Source organism: Salvelinus namaycush, chromosome 27 (assembly GCF_016432855.1).
Source record: "Salvelinus namaycush isolate Seneca chromosome 27, SaNama_1.0, whole genome shotgun sequence".
NCBI classification, from domain to species: Eukaryota; Metazoa; Chordata; class Actinopteri; order Salmoniformes; family Salmonidae; genus Salvelinus; species Salvelinus namaycush.
In genome coordinates, this window is record NC_052333.1 from 30,149,406 (window position 1) to 30,169,119 (window position 19,714).

Here is a 19,714-nt window from a genome sequence, read left to right on the forward strand (position 1 = left end):
AAATGTTAGTCTTTTGTGTTTCCTAATGATTCTCCTCACCTCCAGTGTAAAAGCTACAGGTACAGTGAACAATTTAAGTGCATTGAGTACTACACGCGCAGCCCTCAAACTTTGTTCCTATCCAAGACAAAATTAACAAAACGTAAGAACAGGAAGTAGTAATACTAGCTACTGGGAAAACCATAGTGTATCAGAATAATTATGAGCAATTTCTATTTAACTTGATTTAAGATGCTACTTCATGAAGACATATATGTGAACAATCATAGTTGCCTATAATCAGTGACCAAAATAACTATTTCTTCATTGTTTGGGGGAGATTCAATACATTTTGTCAAGACCTTGACAGTAACATTTTCCCAACATACACTGCTCAAAAAAATAAAGGGAACACTTAAACAACACAGTGTAACTCCAAGTCAATCACACTTCTGTGAAATCAAACTGTCCACTTAGGAAGCAACACTGATTGACAATAAATTTCACATGCTGTTGTGCAAATGGAATAGACAACAGGTGGAAATTATAGGCAATTAGCAAGACACCCCCAATAAAGGAGTGGTTCTGCAGTGGTTCTACAGACCACTTCTCAGTTCCTATGCTTCCTGGCTGATGTTTTGGTCACTTTTGAATGCTGGCGGTGCTGTCACTCTAGTGGTAGCATGAGACGGAGTCTACAACCCACACAAGTGGCTCAGGTAGTGCAGCTCATCCAGGATGGCACATCAATGCGAGCTGTGACAAGAAGGTTTGCTGTGTCTGTCAGCGTAGTGTCCAGAGCATGGAGGCGCTACCAGGAGACAGGCCAGTACATCAGGAGACGTGGAGGAGGCCGTAGGGAGGGCAACAACCCAGCAGCAGGACTGCTACCTCCGCCTTTGTGCAAGGAGGAGCAGGAGGAGCACTGCCAGAGCCCTGCAAAATGACCTCCAGCAGGCCACAAATGTGCATGTGTCTGCTCAAACGGTCAGAAACAGACTCCATGAGGGTGGTATGAGGGCCCGACGTCCACAGGTGGGGGTTGTGCTTACAGCCCAACACCGAGCAGGACGTTTGGCATTTGCCAGAGAACACCAAGATTGGCAAATTCGCCACTGGCGCCCTGTGCTCTTCACAGATGAAAGCAGGTTCACACTGAGCACATGTGACAGACGTGACAGAGTCTGGAGACGCCGTGGAGAACGTTCTGCTGCCTGCAACATCCTCCAGCATGACCGGTTTGGCGGTGGGTCAGTCATGGTGTGGGGTGGCATTTCTTTGGGGGGCCGCACAGCCCTCCATGTGCTCGCCAGAGGTAGCCTGACTGCCATTAGGTACCGAGATGAGATCCTCAGACCCCTTGTGAGACCATATGCTGGTGCGGTTGGCCCTGGGTTCCTCTTAATGCAAGACAATGCTAGACCTCATGTGGCTGGAGTGTGTCAGCAGTTCCTGCAAGAGGAAGGCATTGATGCTATGGACTGGCCCGCCCGTTCCCCAGACCTGAATCCAATTGAGCACATCTGGGACATCATGTCTCGCTCCATCCACCAATGCCACGTTGCACCACAGACTGTCCAGGAGTTGGCGGATGCTTTAGTCCAGGTCTGGGAGGAGATCCCTCAGGAGACCATCCGCCACCTCATCAGGAGCATGCCCAGGCGTTGTAGGGAGGTCATACAGGCACGTGGAGGCCACACACACTACTGAGCCTCATTTTGACTTGTTTTAAGGACATTACATCAAAGTTGGATCAGCCTGTAGTGTGGTTTTCCACTTTAATTTTGAGTGTGACTCCAAATCCAGACCTCCATGGGTTGATAAATTTGATTTCCATTGATAATTTTTGTGTGATTTTGTTGTCAGCACATTCAACTATGTAAAGAAAAAAGTATTTAATAAGAATATTTCATTCATTCAGATCTAGGATGTGTTATTTTAGTGTTCCCTTTATTTTTTTTAGCAGTGTATTATCACCCTATTACCTGTGTTTGTTTGAATGGTTTTGTGTCTTGGGAAAAACACACACCTCAGCTTCCTTGAAGCAGGCGAATTGTATTCCCACTCTAAGGATATACCATGTTCGCTTTAGATAAAGAGGAATAGTGGATCACACAGGAAGCAGGACCTAAATTGACTCAGGAAGATATGAGGGACACACAGCCTTGCATGCAGTTGTAGACAAAAATTGATATTCTCATACATACAGCCACTGTGGAAGCAGACTGCACTCTCAGGTGATGGCACAGGCTTATGACAAGACAGGCTCTCAGAAAAAAAACCTGATCCAACACATTACCCCACATTTTGATTCTGAATAAATTAGCTCTGACACAAATCAGACATGCTCAGAAGGGTTGACAAACTTGCCAAAACGATTTCTATATGTCCCACTATCAGTTAGTCCAGTTTATTCTAGTTAGACTAAACTCAATTCACGCCTGCTATGTCTGCCCTCAGTGAGAAGAGTCTCGGTAACTGAGGATCATCGTCTGTACCTGGCCTGCAGTGGCGCCGTTGACTTACAGTGGAGACACGAGGTCAACGGGATCATAGTCGTCAAACGAAGCCAGTCGGTTGCTTACCGGAACCACCAGAAATATGACCCCCAGCCTGATGACTCTCTGGTTATAGAAGAGCTGGAGCCCTCCGACTCTGGGGCCTACCACTGCAACGACCAGCTAGTGGCAGACGTGGAGGTACTGAGAGGTATGAGGACAGGAGGCTACAGTGTGTGAAATTAAACGCTTATCTGACCACCCCTCTAGAATAATGAATATGTTTTTAATAAATATATTGGTTGCCGTCCTTGATGATGAGAGCTGAAAATGGACCACTGACTGGACGATCAATAATGGTTGAACCAATTATCAATTTCAAGCAGAACAAGTGGACAACCACCAATGAAATTGCTCTGCCATTGGAGTGATGGAAGAATATAAGTAAACATTTTTAAGGAAATTAGCTGAAACATATTTTTTTGGTCTAATGAGCATATTCCTGTCATTGTCTGTAACATTTCTGCATCTTGTTACAATCATTTCATAAATGTCTTCCCACAGGCCAAAAATGTGCTGTTTCTGCTGGCAGAACCCTATTGCTGCCCTGTACTGTATCTAGAAAAGCCAAGAAGAGGTGGTTCTTCAAGAAAGATAATCATGCGAAACAGGAAAGGGGAGAGGGAGGACCCACTGAACAGGTTTTCATTTGATGAAGATGGAGCCATGCAGAACCTCAATCTGCAGCCAGGGGACTCTGGAGTGTACCTGTGTAATGGGGAAACGGCAGCTAAAGTAACAGTGTTGACATGTAGAGCTTTCCAAATAGCATTTTATCTATTTAATTGTCCGTGTTTTATTTTAACAGTGACATTTTCATTTAATTAAAAGATCAGGCTCAACAATCAACTTCATCACTTCCTAGGAAAATCAGTGAGAGAACGCATTGGGGGAACCACACTTTAGAGACCCCTCTAATCCCATTCCCCTGTCATTTAAAATGCCATGCTTATGCCTGACTTGATTATTTATTTATTTTTGCAATCCCAGATCACCTCAAAATCCAGAGTTTCACTGCTGTTATGAAAACAGGTAACACACAGCAACACTATGCAATTCTTATTACAAGTATGAAAGTAACACTGTGATTGTAAATTCCATGACCTATATTCTTCACCATATATTTTCAGATGTTGTTGGGAGAGATAAGGACCTACAAATGGTAGGTTGTCCACGGACATTCAGACACAAATTAGACTGAATGAAAATGATTTCAAATCTTTGTTGTTGCTCTCTGTGGTGAAACTAAAATGGCAGTGTGTGTTGGTCAAAATTGAGGATCTTGAAAAACAAGAACATGAGTGCCACCCAGCTTTATGGTTGCCATTAGCAACCCTCCATGCTGTGCTTACTACAGAGAGCATCAACTTTCGTCCTGCTATCTTTAATACAGGTGACATTTTCACGTGTTGAACTGTGCTTTTGTCTTTCAGTTGTGGTGATGATAGCTGTCGTTGGACTATGCTTCATGGTCCTTTTGGCTGGAATGATGGGCCTTTTTGCTGATAGACAGACTGAACAGGAAGAAAGAATTGCAGTACAGGTAAAAATGTCTAAAAACTATATTGTTACATTATATGCCTCTGATCTTGTTTGTACAAGCCTTTAGGTCCATATAACGCTATTACATTGGCCTATGTGGTCATGCAACAACCTTTTTACAAACATGTGATATGATCACCTTATTTCCTATAGTGACAGGACACAAGCAGGAAGGAGCTCCAGACGAGGTGCTTGTCAAATCTAGGTAAAGAACACTGTCTAATTGTTTGCTCCCAAAAAGTCCCAAAAGTAGGGTTTGTATGAAACGTGTGCGTTCTCCCAACAAGTATTGCTCTCATTGTAAACAAGTGATTGTTTCATATTTTGTCTTATAAGGTCTGAGATCACACAGGGTGATGGGGAAGAAGTGAGTACAAATGAATACATCTCACTGCTAACTGAAAGCATTGCTGAAATGAATGTCTGTGTCTCAGGGCCCTTCTCATGTGGAAGACAGTGAGGTTCAGTTTGCATCTCTGGGTCGGCAGAACTGGAGGGAAAGATCGAGGGTACAGGGAGACCAGCATCACGTCATCTACTCCGCTGTAGTCACTGCTAGACCAGCATTCCAGGGTTTGAAGAGAATAACACATTGATTTGACGGATTGACTCCTTAACAGACCGTTAGTCTTTTTTTTGTTTGTATTACAATACGACTACATTTTACAAAGGTTGATCTTTAATAATATAGTACATTTATTTGCGTCTTTCAAGATATTATTATTTTATCCAACTAATTCTATATCCTGTTGCCTTAAATGTTTTTATTGAGATTCTTTGGAGAACATTAACAATAATTATTACATTAGCCTTTTCATTATTTACAGAAACACACATACATGCACGAATCAAAATACAATCTTATTTCCATCAAGAATGGATATTCAAAGAACCATGTCAGAAGTACATGTGATGTATCATGTGCCTGTATGAACACATTGGGCCACTGTTGCATAGGTGACATCCCCCTCGGCCAATCCTGGCACTCCCTGAGCAGTGGGGCGGGCATTACCAATGTGCTTCAGACTGGCATAGTGCAGATCCACTTCCTATGAAAAACATATTTATCATGATTAGAGATGAAATATTAACATCATGCCATCCAAACCTGTCAGGTGTACATTTACAGTTAGATAAGGTTTAGTCCTAACTATTATGACTTCAATCATTTACAGAAGTACTTTTACCTTGAGACTTGATTTCCTGTTCACACAGGTGTTGCACAAACATTTTGATTTACCTGAAAGAGGGAACAATTTAGTTTTAAAGGGGCAATCTGCAGTTCAAACAATTACAAAAAGCTTCGCCCACCACTGCTTTGGTAAACAGCTGAGCAGTCGGTCTGGAGAGATGGAACCACTCTCAAATTCATAGACAGAACTACGAATGCAAGGACTGACCATCCATGAGATCAAATTATAGTTTTAATCATGTTTTGAGGATATACAGTGTTTGTTTACAATTACAGTGTTTACAAACATTGGAGTAAAACAATCTTATATTTGGGGTTTTGATGGGGTATGACAGTTGAACTAAGCTCATGAGGCATTTATAAGTGATATTCTTCAATAATCAATGGCTACATATTATTACTTTTGAAAGTAAAAAAATGTATGAATCAACTGCAGATTTGCAAAAGACTAACTTTGGTTTTGGAGTATAATGTCTCTTTAAGTAAACTTGTCAAACTTGAGATACGTTCAAAGTATTAACTGTTTGATTGTGTTTACATTTACCATTCAACCAAAGCAAGAATGGGGATTACCAAGATTTGTACATTATCTCTCTATGTTTACAATACACTATCTTACTTGCTTTTCTTGTCACTGCAGCAGAAAGTGAATGTAAAGTTAAAATGACACTCCACAGCACAGTCTATGTATAGAAAGTACAAGAGCAGACACCATTGTGCTTATCACACACGGGGAAGGATTTTTTCATTCAGATTTATGAGTTTTTCTGCCTTCTTGCTCTCACTATGCCAAACGTAAATCTCATCTTGGAGGCTCTGTCTACTGTCTCGGGTTGCAAGGTGGAATCAGCCACCACGGGAACACTTTCACTAACACCACGGGAACACTTTCACTAACACCACGGGAACACTTTCACTAACACCACGGGAACACTTTCACTAACACCACGGGAACACTTTCACTAACACCACGGACTTTGTCAATGTTGTCGCACTAAAGGAGTTCAACTCACAAGAGGGCCTTCCAGAGCTGGAATACCCAAGTTTGGGGACATTTTCTTTACCACGCGCCTTAGCTTTACCAGATGCTTTTCCATTCCACAAATCACTGTTTCTGTGAACGTGAATGAGTTCCTTGATTCTCGGTATGACTACGACTTTACAAATGTTAAGGATGGGGAAACAGTGTTTACTCAGGGGAAAGGAGCTGTACGTCAGACCCTGTGGCTGGAACCGCATTGCCCTGAAGGTTTTTAACAAATACAGGGATAGAGATGTATGGTTGGGGACCGGAGACGAGGACTGGCCAGTGTCCTTCTACAGACCTGCTATGGACGGATCCCAGGGCATCATCAGGAATGATGAGCTGGTGCTACTTTAGGAAGAGGAGTCTACTCAACACCGGACATTAACATAGCTGAGTAGTTCTCCCAGACATTCACGTCCAAAGTAGATAACAAAACCTACAAGGTGGTGCTACAGAATAGGATCAACCCCCAGAAAAGGAGAGAGAGTTACTGGCTGGTCTATGTGCCTGAGGAATCATCTCCGGTTCAAGAGAGAGCTATTGTGGAAAACTCCACCCACCCTTATGGTCTGCTGCTTAAGGAAGTGTTGTAATCCATTAAGACAATGTTTGAAAGATAAGTAAATAGGTTGATCAGAAAATGAGATGTATCATCAGATCAATACTGTACATTTCTATATCAACTAAGTAACCAGGTTTATTTATTGTAGTCATAGGATTAGCATAAGATTTCGTTTTTTTCCAGTGTAAATATAGCCTTTACCTGATAGGCTATTATTATTGATGTGTGTTCAAGGGTAATAAAATTACCTAAAAGAAGAGTGCATTTTTTATTTACATTATACTTTATTTCCAGTGACCCCACCTTATCTAACCACATTTTTTAAACCAGTTATTTTGGTAAAAGTGTGCTTTTTAAGTACATATAACTTCACAATTGAAAAGCTGTAGTCACAGCATCTATACAGCACCAATATTGGACAATGCTGCCTAGTGGTATTCTTGTGGTATACCTTTTCCATTTGTTGACTTATATGAACAATTAACCTCATGATAGTTTGTTAGTGTCTTTATCATTAATCTACACTGAACAAAAATATAAACGCAACAATATCAAAGTAGACCCCCACTAGCCACAATTGCCTTCACATAGAGTTGATCAGGCTATTAATTGTGGCCTTTCGAATGTTGTCCCACTCCTCTTAAATGGCTGGGCGAAGGTTGGAAATTGGCGGGTACTGGAACACACTGTCATACACACCGATCCAGAGCATCCCAAACAAGCTCAATGGGTGACAGGTCTGGTGAGTATGCATGTCATGGAAGAACTGGGACATTTTCAGCTTCCAGGAATTGTGTAGAGATCTTTGCGACATGGGGCCGTGCACTATCATGCTGAAACATGAGGTGATGGCAGCGGATGAATGGCATGACAATGGGCCTCAGGATCTCATCACGGCATCCCTGTGGATTCAAATTGCCATCGATAAAATGCAATTGTGTTCGTTGTCCGTAGCTTATGCCTGCCCAAACCGGGGTTCATCCTTGAAGATTAAACTTCTCCAGCGTGCTAGTGGACATCGAAGGTGAGCATATGCACACTGACGTTGGTTACCTGCAGTCAGGTCAAGACTCTGGTGAGCACGGAGATGAACTTCCCTGAGACGGTTTCTGACAGTTGTGCAGATATTCTTCAGTTGTGCAAACCACAGTTTCATCAGTTGTCCGGTGGCTGGTCTCAGACGCTCTCGCAGGTGAAGAAGCCGGATGTGGAGACACTGGTCTGGCGTAGTTACAAGTGATCTGAGGTTGTGAGGCCAGTTGGACATACTGCCACATTCTCTAAAACGTTGTTATAGGCAGCTTATGGTAGAGAAATTAACATTCAATTATCTGGCAAGAGCTCTGGTGGACATTCCTTCAGTCAGCATGCCAATTGCACGCTTCTTCAAAACTTGAGACATCTCTGGCATTGTGTTGTGTGACAAAACATGCTGTTTAATCAGCTCCTGGATATGCCACACCTGTCAGGTGGATGGATTATATTGGCGAAGGAGAAATGGTCACAAACAGGGATCTTAACAAATTTGTGCACAAAATTTGAGAGAAATAAGCATTTTGTGCACATGGAAAATTTCTGGGATCTTTTATTTCTTTTAGTTGTGTCAAAATGACTGGATGTCCTTTGAGAGGTGTCCAATGCTTGATACACACGGCAAACTCTTGAATGTGGAAAAACCCAGCGGCGTTGCAGTTCTTGACACAAACTGGTGTGCCTGGCACGTACTACCATACCACGTTCAAAGGCACTTAAATCGTTTTGTCATGCCCATTCACTCTCTGAATGACACATATACACAATTCATGTCTCAAGGCTTAGAAATCCTTACTTAACCTGTCTCCTCCCCTTCATCAGCACTGATTGAAGTGTATTTAACAAGTGACATCAATAAGGGATTGTTTTCATCTGGATTCACCTGATCAGTATGTCATGGAAAGAGCAGGTGTTCATAATGTTTTGTACACTTGTGTATATCCAGTCTATAATCACCGGACAGTTTATTAGGTACACCACCCATTCACGAGAATGGATTGCTCCTACAGACAGTGAGTCACATGGCCGTGGCTTGCTATATAAAGCAGGCATACAGGAATCGAGGCATTCAGTTACTGTTCATTTGAATGTTAGAATGGGCAAAACAAGTGACCTAAGCGACTTTGAGCGTGGTATGATTGTTGGTGCCAGGCACGACAGATCCAGTATCTTAGAAACGGCCGCCCTCCTGGGCTTTTCACGCATGACCGTGTCTAAGGTTAAATGAGAATGGTGCAAGAAACAAAAACATCCAGTCAGCGGCAGTCCTGTGGGCAAAAACAGCTCTTTGATGAGAGAGGTCGAAGGAGAATGGCAGACCCTAGACCCACTCCAGTTTGCATACCGCCCCATCAGATCCACAGATGACGCAATCTCAGTTGCACTCCACGCTGCCCTTTCCCACCTGGACAAAAGGAACACCTACTTGAGAATGCTGTTCATTGACTACAGCTCATCACTAAGCTAAGGACCCTGGGACTAAACACCTCCCTCTGCAACTGGATCCTGGACCTCTTGACGGGCTGACCCGAGAAATGTCAATTTAAAAAAATTGGTCAGCCAAAGCAAAAACCTGATAAAAAATATATTTATATAAATGCTGTAAGTACAGAAATGGTTTGCTCAGTGGTAAATAAATATCCAACTACTCAGTCAGAACTGTGTGAAGGTTGGGGTTTGTGACAGCACCTATGTGAGCTTATTACAGTATTATAGACACTATGGCCTTGTATTTCCTATGATCTTCCATCTAGAAGAAACCCTTACCTTCTAACGACTCTTGTGAAGCTTGTGAACGTCATAGAGCAAAACATAGCAGATATCAGAGAGCTTTTAATAGTTTCTAGCCCAAACCATTCTGACTATATAGACGTTTTTGTAAAAAGACCCGGCCCCGAACCCCTTCGGGATCCGCCATTGTCTCACAAACACCGATCTAGCTCAGCCCCCGTAAATCACACAGACTAATGGTTGGTACCAACGGATGCAAAAGAAATAGACTTATCCAATGGTATCCAGACCTCTCTAGTTCAGATGATGTTTTAAAGGGGTTATAAGTCCAAATGGCGCTGGCTTCGCGTTAGGTTAAGGTCAACGGCATCATAACCTTTACCAAGTACCAGGACATTTTAGCCAAAAACTTGGTTGCCTCTGCCAGGAGGCTGACACTTGGCTGCAAGTGGATCTTCCAGCAGGACAATAACCCCAAGCACACATCAAAATCCTCAAAGAAATGGTTAATTGACCACAAATCAACATTTTTCCATGGCCATCTCAGTCTCCGGACTTGAACCCCATTGAAAACCTGTGATTTTAATTGAAGAGGGCAGTCCATAAGCGCAGACGAAGGATATCAAGGATCTGGAAAGATTCTGTATGGAGGAATGGTCCAAGATTCCTCCCGATGTGTTCTCCAATCGGATAAATATTTTAGAAAAAGGCTCAGTGTCGTTATCCTCACAAGGGGAGGGTGATGGAGTACTGAAAACAGGGGTGCCAATCATTTTGACTACTGTCTTTTTAAGAATTTTGGTATTACTTGCTAAACAAAATCTCTTTCTCTAAAATAATATACAGTGGTAAGAAAAAGTATGTGAACCCTTAAAGCATAAATTGGTCATAAAATTTGATCTGATCTTCATCTAGGTCACAACAATAGACAAACACAGTCTGCTTAAACTAATAACACAAACAATTATACATTTTCATGTCTTTATTGAACACACCGTGTAAACATTCACAGTGCAGGGTGGGGAAAGTATTTGAACCCTTGGATTTAATAACTGGTTGACCCTCCTTTGGCAGCAATAACATATGCTTCTGTTTGATGCACTGATGAGAAATAAGTGAAAACTTTCCTCTATAAATATAGGGCGGCAAGCCAAGGAATTGCGGCAAGCTCACCTGACTGGAAACAGAGTCCAAAGAGACAGAGGGTGCCAAACAAAACTGAGACTGGGGCAACACAGGCCAGGAGAGTCCAACACGACACCAATTCCCTCTCTGCCACCTCTGCGTCTGGAACACAAACCACACAGCGGTTACCACACACCAGCCCAGGGCTTGGGTTGCTGTGGGAGGATAGCTGAGCAGAAACAGAAACCTCAAACAAATCAAATCAAAATCAAATCAAATTTTATTGGTCACATACACATGGTTAGCAGATGTTATTGCGAGTGTAGCGAAATGCTTATGCTTCTAGATCTGAAAGTGCAACAGTAATATCAACAATTCCACAACAAAACCCAATACACACAATCTAGTAAAGGAATGGGATAAGAATATATAAATATAAAAATATATGGATGAGCAGTGACAGAGCGGCTAAGATGCGATAGATAGTGTAGGATACAGTATACAGTATATACATGTGAGATGAGTAATGCGAGATATGTAAACATTCTTACAGAGGCGTTATTAAAGTGACTAGTGTTCCATTTATTAAAGTGGCCAATGATATCAAGTCTGTAAGTAGGCATCCTGACCTCGCCTTCTGGATAGAAGCGGGTTGAACAGGCAGTGGCTCGGGTGGTTATTGTCCTCGATGATCTTTTTTGCCTTCCTCTAACATCGGGTGTTGTAGGTGTCCTGGAGGGCAGGTAGTTTGCCCTGGTGATATGTTGTGCAGACCTCACCACCCTCTGGAGAGCCCTGTGGTTGTGGGTGGTGCAGTTGCCATACTAGGCGGTGATACAGCCCGACAGGATGCTCTCAATTGTGCACCTGTAAACGTTAGTGAGCGTTTTCGATGACAAGCCACATTTATTCAGCCTCCTGAGGTTGAAGAGGCGGTGTTGCGCCTTCTTCACCACACTGTCTGTGTGGGTGGACCATTTCAGTTTGTCGGTGATATGTACACCGAGGAACTTAAAACTTTCCACCTTCTCCACTGCCACTGTCGATGTGGATAGGGGGGTGCTCCCTTTGCTGTTTCCTGAAGTCCATGATCATCTCTTTTGTCTTTTTTTATTTTTTTTATTTAACCTTTATTTAACCAGGTAGGCAAATTGAGAACACGTTCTCATTTACAATTGCGACCTGGCCAAGATAAAGCAAAGCAGTTCGACACATACAACAACACATAGTTACACATGGAGTAAAACAAACATACAGTCAATAATACAGTGAAAAATAAGTCTATATACAATGTGAGCAAGTGAGGTGAGATAAGGGAGGTGAAGGCAAACAAAATATATATATAAATAAATAAAAATATAAAAAGGCCATGGTGGCGAAGTAAATACAATATAGCAAGTAAAAAAACAAATAAAAAAAACAACAATAATAAATAAAAAATAAAATAAAAAATAAAAAAACACTGGAATGGTTGGTTTGCAGTGGAAGAAAGTGTAAAGTAGAGATAGAAATAATGGGGTGCAAAGGAGCAAAATAAATAAATAAATACAGTAGGTAAAGAGGTAGTTGTTTGGGCTAAATTATAGATGGGCTATGTACAGGTGCAGTAATCTATGAGCTGCTCTGACAGCTGGTGCTTAAAGCTAGTGAGGGAGATAAGTGTTTCCAGTTTCAGAGATTTTTGTAGTTCGTTCCAGTCATTGGCAGCAGAGAACTGGAAGGAGAGGCGGCCAAAGGAAGAATTGGTTTTGGGGGTGACCAGAGAGATATACCTGCTGGAGCACGTGCTACAGGTAGGTGCTGCTATGGTGACCAGCAAGCTGAGATAAGGGGGGACTTTACCTAGCAGGGTCTTGTAGATGACCTGGAGCCAGTGGGTTTGGCGACGAGTATGAAGCGAGGGCCAGCCAACGAGAGTGTACAGGTCGCAGTGGTGGGTAGTATATGGGGCTTTGGTGACAAAACGGATGGCACTGTGATAGACTGCATCCAAATTATTGAGTAGGGTTTTGGAGGCTATTTTGTAAATGACATCACCGAAGTCGAGGATTGGTAGGATGGTCAGTTTTACAAGGGTATGTTTGGCAGCATGAGTGAAGGATGCTTTGTTGCGGAATAGGAAGCCAATTCTAGATTTAACTTTGGATTGGAGATGTTTGATGTGAGTCTGGAAGGAGAGTTTACAGTCTAACCAGACACCTAGGTATTTGTAGTTGTCCACATATTCTAAGTCAGAGCCGTCCAGAGTAGTGATGTTGGACAGGCGGGCAGGTGCAGGTGCAGGCAGCGATCGGTTGAAGAGCATGCATTTAGTTTTACTTGTATTTAAGAGCAATTGGAGGCCACGGAAGGAGAGTTGTATGGCATTGAAGCTCGCCTGGAGGGTTGTTAACACAGTGTCAAAAGAAGGGCCAGAAGTATACAGAATAGTGTCGTCTGCGTAGAGGTGGATCAGAGAATCACCAGCAGCAAGAGCGACATCATTGATGTATACAGAGAAGAGAGTCGGTCCAAGAATTGAACCCTGTGGCACCCCCATAGAGACTGCCAGAGGCCCGGACAACAGACCCTCCGATTTGACACACTGAACTCGATCAGAGAAGTAGTTGGTGAACCAGGCGAGGCAATCATTAGAGAAACCAAGGCTGTCGAGTCTGCCGATGAGGATGTGGTGATTGACAGAGTCAAAAGCCTTGGCCAGGTCAATGAATACGGCTGCACAGTATTGTTTCCTATCGATGGCGGTTAAGATATCGTTTATGACCTTGAGCGTGGCTGAGGTGCACCCATGACCAGCTCTGAAACCAGATTGCATAGCGGAGAAGGTATGGTGGGATTCGAAATGGTCGGTAATCTGTTTGTTGACTTGGCTTTCGAAGACCTTAGAAAGGCAGGGTAGGATAGATATAGGTCTGTAGCTGTTAGGGTCAAGAATGTCCCCCCCTTTGAAGAGGGGGATAACCGCAGCTGCTTTCCAATCTTTGGGAATCTCAGACGACACGAAAGAGAGGTTGAAAAGGCTAGTAATAGGGGTGGCAACAATTTCAGCAGATAGTTTTAGAAAGAAAGGGTCCAGATTATCTAGCCCGGCTGATTTGTAAGGGTCCAGATTTTGCAGCTCTTTCAGAACATCAGCTGACTGTATTTGGGAGAAAGAGAAATGGGGAAGGCTTGGGCGAGTAGCAGAGGGGAGGGCAGTGCTGTTGACCGGGGTAGGGGTAGCCAGGTGGAAAGCATGGCCAGCCGTAGAAAAATGCTTATTGAAATTCTCAATTATAGTGGATTTGTCGGTGGTGACAGTGTTTCCTATCTTCAGTGCAGTTGGAAGCTGGGAGGAGGTGTTCTTATTCTCCATGGACTTTACAGTGTCCCAGAACTTTTTTGAATTTGTGTTGCAGGAAGCAAATTTCTGCTTGAAAAAGCTAGCCTTGGCTTTTCTAACTGCCTGTGTATATTGGTTTCTAGCTTCCCTGAAAAGTTGCATATCACGGGGGCTGTTCGATGCTAATGCAGAACGCCATAGGATGTTTTTCTGTTGGTTAAGGGCAGTCAGGTCAGGAGAGAACCAAGGGCTATATCTGTTCCTGGTTCTAAATTTCTTGAATGGGGCATGCTTATTCAAGATGGTGAGGAAGGCATTTAAAAAAAATATCCAGGCATCCTCTACTGACGGGATGAGATCAATATCCTTCCAGGATACCTCGGCCAGGTCGATTAGAAAGGCCTGCTCGCTGAAGTGTTTCAGGGAGCGTTTGACAGTGATGAGTGGAGGTCGTTTGACCGCTGACCCATTACGGATGCAGGCAATGTCTTGCTGACATTGAGTGGGAGGTTATTTTCCTGACACCACATTCCGAGAGCCTTCCCCTCCTCCCTGTAGGCTGTCTCGCAGTTGTTGGTAATCAAGTCTACCACTGTTGTGTCGTCTGCAAACTTGATGATTGAGTTGGAGGCGTGCATGGCCACGCAGTCGTGGTTGAACAGGGAGTACAGGAGGGAGCTGAGAACGCACCCTTGTGGGGCCCTAGTGTTGAGGATCAGCGGAGTGGAGATGTTGTTTCCTACCTTCACCACCTGGGGGCGGCCCGTCAGGAAGTCCAGTACCCAGTTGCACAGGGCGGGGTCGAGACCCAGGGTCTCAAGCTTAATGATGAGTTTGGAGGGTACTATGGTGTTGAATGCTGAGCTGTAGTCAATGAACAGCATTCTTACATAGGTATTCCTCTTGTCCAGATGGGATAGGCCAGTGTGCAGTGTGATGGCGATTGCATCGTCTGTGGACCTATTGGGGCGGTAAGCAAATTGAAGTGGGTCTAGGGTGACAGGTAGGGTGGAGGTGATATGATCCTTGACTAGTCTCTCAAAGCACTTCATGATGACAAAAGTGAGTGCTACGGGGCAATAGTCATTTAGTTCAGTTACCTTTGCTTTCTTGGGAACAGGAACAATGGTGGCCATCTTGAAGCATGTGGGGACAGCAGACTGGGATAGGGATTGATTGAATATGTCCGTAAACACACCAGCTGGTCTGCGCATGCTCTGAGGCATTGCGAGGGTTAACACGTTTAAATGTTTTACTCACGTTGGCCACGGAGGAGAGCACACAGTCTTTGGTAGTGGGCCGCGTCAGTGGCACTGTATTGTCCTCAAAGTGGGCAAAGAAGGTGTTTAGTTTGTCTGGAAGCAGGATGTCAATGTCCGCGATGGGGCTGGTGTTCTGTTTGTAATCCATGATTGTCTGGAATTCTAGGTGGGGTGAACAAAAGGACTTGAGTTCCTGTATGTTGTTTAAGATTACACCACGAGTCGTTAATCATGAAACATACACCCCTGCCCTTCTTCTTACCGGAGAGATGTTTATTCCTGTCGGCGTGATGCACTGAAAATCCTGTTGGCTGTACCGACTCCGACAGCATATCCCAGCTAGCCATGTCTCTGTGAAAGCAACTCTTGCCCTGATTTCGTCGACTTTGTTAACTAGGGACTGGACATTAGCGAGTAATATACTCGGAAGCGGTGGGTGGTGTGCGCGCCTCCAAAGGCTCACTAGAAGACCGCTTCGGCTCCCTCTTCTCCGGCGACGTTGTTTTGGGTCGGCCTCTGGAATCAGTTCAAATGCCCTGGGAGGTGCAGACAAAGGATCTGCTTTGGAAAAGTTGTATTCCTGGTCGTAGTGCTGGTTGTGCTGGTAAGTTGACGTCTCTCTGATATCCAATAGTTCTTCCCGGCTGTATGTAATAACACTTAAGGTTTTCTGGGCTAACAATTTCTGGGGTAACGACCTCTTTAATTTTTACACATTTTGTTACGTTACAGCCTTATTCTAAAATTGATTGAATTGTTTTTCCCCCTGATCAATCTGACTTGCCTAGTTAAAAAAATGTTACTTTTTTGTTAGTACATCTACACACAATACCCCATAATGACAAAGCAATTTACATTTACAAATGTGTAAAGAATAAAAAACTGAAATATCACATTTACAGAAGTATTCAGACCTTTACTCAGTACTTTGTTTGAAGCACCTTTGGCAGTGATTACAGCCTTGAGTCTTCTTGAGTATGACGCTACAAGCTTGGCACACCTGTATTTGGGGAGTTTCTCCCATCATTTTCTGCAGATCCTCTCAAGCTCTGTCAGGTTGGATGGGGAGCGTCGCTGCACAGCTATTTTCAGGTCTCCCCAGAGATCAGGTTCAAGTCCAGGCTATGGCTGGGCCACTCAAGGACATTCAGAGACTTGTCACAAAGTCACTCCTGCATTGTCTTGGCTATGTGCTTCGGTTTGTTGTCCTGTTGGAAGGTGAGCCTTAGCCCCAGTCTGAGGTCCTGAGAGCTCTGGAGCAGGTTCTCATCAAGGATCTCTCTGTACTTTGCTCCGTTCATCTTTCCCTCGATCCTGACTAGTCTTCCAGTCCCTGCTGCTGAAAAACATCCCCACAGCATGATGCTGCCACCACCATGCTTTACCGTAGGGATGGTGCCAAGTTTCCTCCAGGCGTGATGCTTGGCATTCAGGCCAAAGAGTTCAATCTTGGTTTCATCAGACCAGAGAATCGTGTTTCTCATGGTCTGAGTCTTTAGGTGCCTTTTGGCAAACTCCAAGCGAGCTATCATGTGCCTTTTACTGAGGAGTGGCTTCCATCTGGCCACTCTACCATAAAGGCCTGATTGGTAGAGTGCTGCAGAGATGGTTGTCCTTCTGGAAGGTTCCCCCATCTCCACATAGGAACTCTGGAGCTCTGTCAGAGTGACCATCGGGTTCTTGGTCACCTCCCTGACCAAGGCCTTTCTCCCCCGATTGCTTAGATTGGCTGGGCAGTCGGCTCTAGGAAGAGTCTTGGTGGTTCCAAACTTCTTCCCTTTAAGAATGATGGAGGCCACTGTGTACTTGGGGACCTTCAATGCTGCAGAATTGTTTTGGTACCCTTCCCCAGATCTGTGCCTCGACAAAATCCTGTCTCAGAACTCTTTGGACAATTCGTTCGAACTCAGGGCTTGGTTTTTGCTCTGACATGCACTGTCAACTGTGTGACCTTATATAGACAGGTGTGTGCCTTTACAAATCATTTCCAATCAATTGAATTTACCACAGGTGGTTTTCGACTTGTCATTATGGGGTATTGTATGTAGCTTGATGAGGGAAAAATGTATTTAATCCATTTTAGAATAAGGCTGTAACGTAACAAAATGTGGAAAAAGTCAAGCGGTCTGAATACTTTCAGAATGCACTGTATGTTACCCACAAGGTCAACTGTCTTTTTTTGGTCCTCCGTGTGGTCTCATGTGGCACCTGTTTAACATCAAAGTATTTTTCTCTTGAAAAGCTTACATGGAACACTGGACAGCATCGACTTTTTATTTTTGACCATATGGCCAATTCTAATTCTATAATGGTCACCTGCACAGGGCACTTTCAGTATGATGAATAACATCCCAAACATTTTCCTGAAAAGTTATTGTAATATGGAATCACATATTCAGGTATCTGAATATATACTGAACACAAATATAAACGCAACATGCAACAATTTAAAGGATTTTACTGAGTTACAGTTCATATTAGGAAATCAGTAAATTAAATAAATGTATTAGGCCCTAATCTATGGATTTCACATGACTGTGCAGGGTCGCAACCACTTGGGAGGGCATAGGCCCAACCACTTTGGAGCCAGGCCTACCCACCGGGGAGCCAGACCTAGTCAATCAGAATTAGTTTTTCTCCACAAAACGGCTTTATTACAGACAGAAATACTCCTCCGTTTCATCAGCTGTTCGGGTGGCTGGTCTCAGACGATCCAGCAGGTGAAGAAGCCGGATGTGGAGGTCCTGGGCTGGCGTGGTTACACGTGGTCTGAGGTTGTGAGGTGACGTTGGAGGCAGCTTATGGTAGAAAAATTAACATTACATTCTCTGGCAACAGCTCTGGTGGACCTTCCTTCAGTCACCATGCCAATTTCACACTCCCTCAAAACTTGAGACATCCGTGGCATTGTGTTGTGTGGCAAAACTGCACATTTTAGAGTGGCCTTTTATTGTCCTCAGCACAAAGTGCACCTGTGTAATGATCATGATCTTTAATCAGCTTCTTGATATGCCACACCTGTCAGGTGGATGGATTGTCTTGCCAAAGGAGAAATGCTCACTAAGAGGGATGTAAACAAATTTCTGCACAAAATGGGAGAGAAATAAGCTTTTTGTGCGTATGGAAAATTTCTGGGATCTTTTATTTCAGCTCATGAAACCAACACTTTACATGTTGTGTTTATATTTGTGTTCAGTATATAGTACATACATACCATATTTATATATCTGAATACCCTATGCACCTGGTTACCTGACCTCTGTCTAAGTAACGCAAGGTTTTGAGACTTCATTATAAAGGTATCTATTCAGTACACTAAAGACAAGCTAATGCATTTCTTAGACTGGGCCAAATACATATTTGACTAATATAATGATGACCAACAACATACCTGCAAAAGTCAGACGGATGCCTTTTCCAAATCGCACTGTCCCATCGTAGCGACCAGCACAGTAGTACAATCCCAAATCTGCTTCTGTCACCACAATGATCTCCAAACTGTTGTTTTCCTTTGTGTCAAAGTGACCCGTGTATTCCTCATTAACTGCTGCAGTATTTAGAAAACGTGATAGCCTGGTAACAGTTATAAGGGTAACAAGTTCCTCTGAGAGCAGTTGGAACCAGATTATTTCTTTACTGTTTGTGAGGTTGCATGACAGGGAAGCATTTTGTCCAGCCTGAACAAAATGGACCACAGTTGATGCGGACAGAAAGTGTAGTCCAGAAACATCTAGAAAAGAACATTTAATAGTTTATTAAACCCATTTGCAAACTATCAGTGTCGGCTGGTGGGAGACTATAGGAGGACGTGCTCATTGTAATGGCTGGAATGGAGTAAATTAAATGGTATCAAACATATGGAAACCACATTGACACTGTTCTGTCAATTACATTCCAGCCATTACAATGAGCCCGTCCTCGTGTAGCCCCGTCCACTAGTGTCCTCTGCTATCTATCTATCTATCTATCTAGTATCACTACCTACATGTCTGTCTTTCTATCAATCAATCAGTCAGTCAGTCTCACCATCCATCAATATACTTACAAAAGAAAATGATCAGGTAGACACATTTCCCCATAATCGCACGATATTTCACCTGTGAAGATGACAGTCTATTCACCACTAGACAACCCTAATGAATGTACTAAAGAGAAAGCCTATGGTACAGTATATGGTAATGCATTGAATGGGAAATGCTTATGTACCCGAGAAAGACCACCACATTTGACATTGTTTGCGTCTGAGGCTGAGCTGCGGTTTTGGACAATGTAGCTTGCAAGGCTTAGGTTGTGTTTCCTGCGAAGTTCCCCATACTTAAAATGGAAATACTCTGTAATTAGTAAATACATTCTTTCCATAGGTTTCGTTTCTGGTAGCTCAG

The 19,714-nt window shown here is 43.4% G+C and overlaps 1 protein-coding gene across 2 annotated transcripts; it reads right to left on the reverse strand.

The window, feature by feature from the left end:
- Positions 1 to 4,690: 4,690 nt before the first annotated feature.
- Positions 4,691 to 19,679, reverse strand: LOC120022426. Of its 2 annotated transcripts, XM_038966317.1 has the most exons (6): positions 19,539 to 19,679; positions 19,378 to 19,429; positions 18,724 to 19,062; positions 10,797 to 10,910; positions 5,267 to 5,319; positions 4,691 to 5,128 (listed from the first exon to the last, which is right to left on the reverse strand). In XM_038966317.1, the coding sequence occupies exons 2-6, from the start codon at positions 19,409 to 19,411 to the stop codon at positions 4,997 to 4,999; spliced, it is 672 nt and encodes a 223-aa protein (XP_038822245.1). In that variant the 5' UTR covers positions 19,412 to 19,429; positions 19,539 to 19,679; the 3' UTR covers positions 4,691 to 4,996. The 2 variants fall into 2 exon arrangements, with proteins under 2 accessions (XP_038822245.1, XP_038822246.1); XM_038966318.1 differs by lacking the exon at positions 19,539 to 19,679 and having other exon boundaries at positions 19,378 to 19,498.
- Positions 19,680 to 19,714: the final 35 nt, after the last annotated feature.

Bases quoted from the DNA above. Each gene is read 5' to 3' on its own strand.
- LOC120022426 (XM_038966317.1), bottom strand. From the start codon at position 19,411: ATGGGGAAATGTGTCTACCTGATCATTTTCTTTT. The intron at 19,063-19,377 runs GTAAGTATATTG...GTTCTTTTCTAG, and splicing joins CTACCTGATCATTTTCTTTT to ATGTTTCTGGACTACACTTT. The intron at 5,320-10,796 runs GTGAGCTTGCCG...TCCCTCTTTCAG, and splicing joins TGGACTCTGTTTCCAGTCAG to GTAAATCAAAATGTTTGTGC.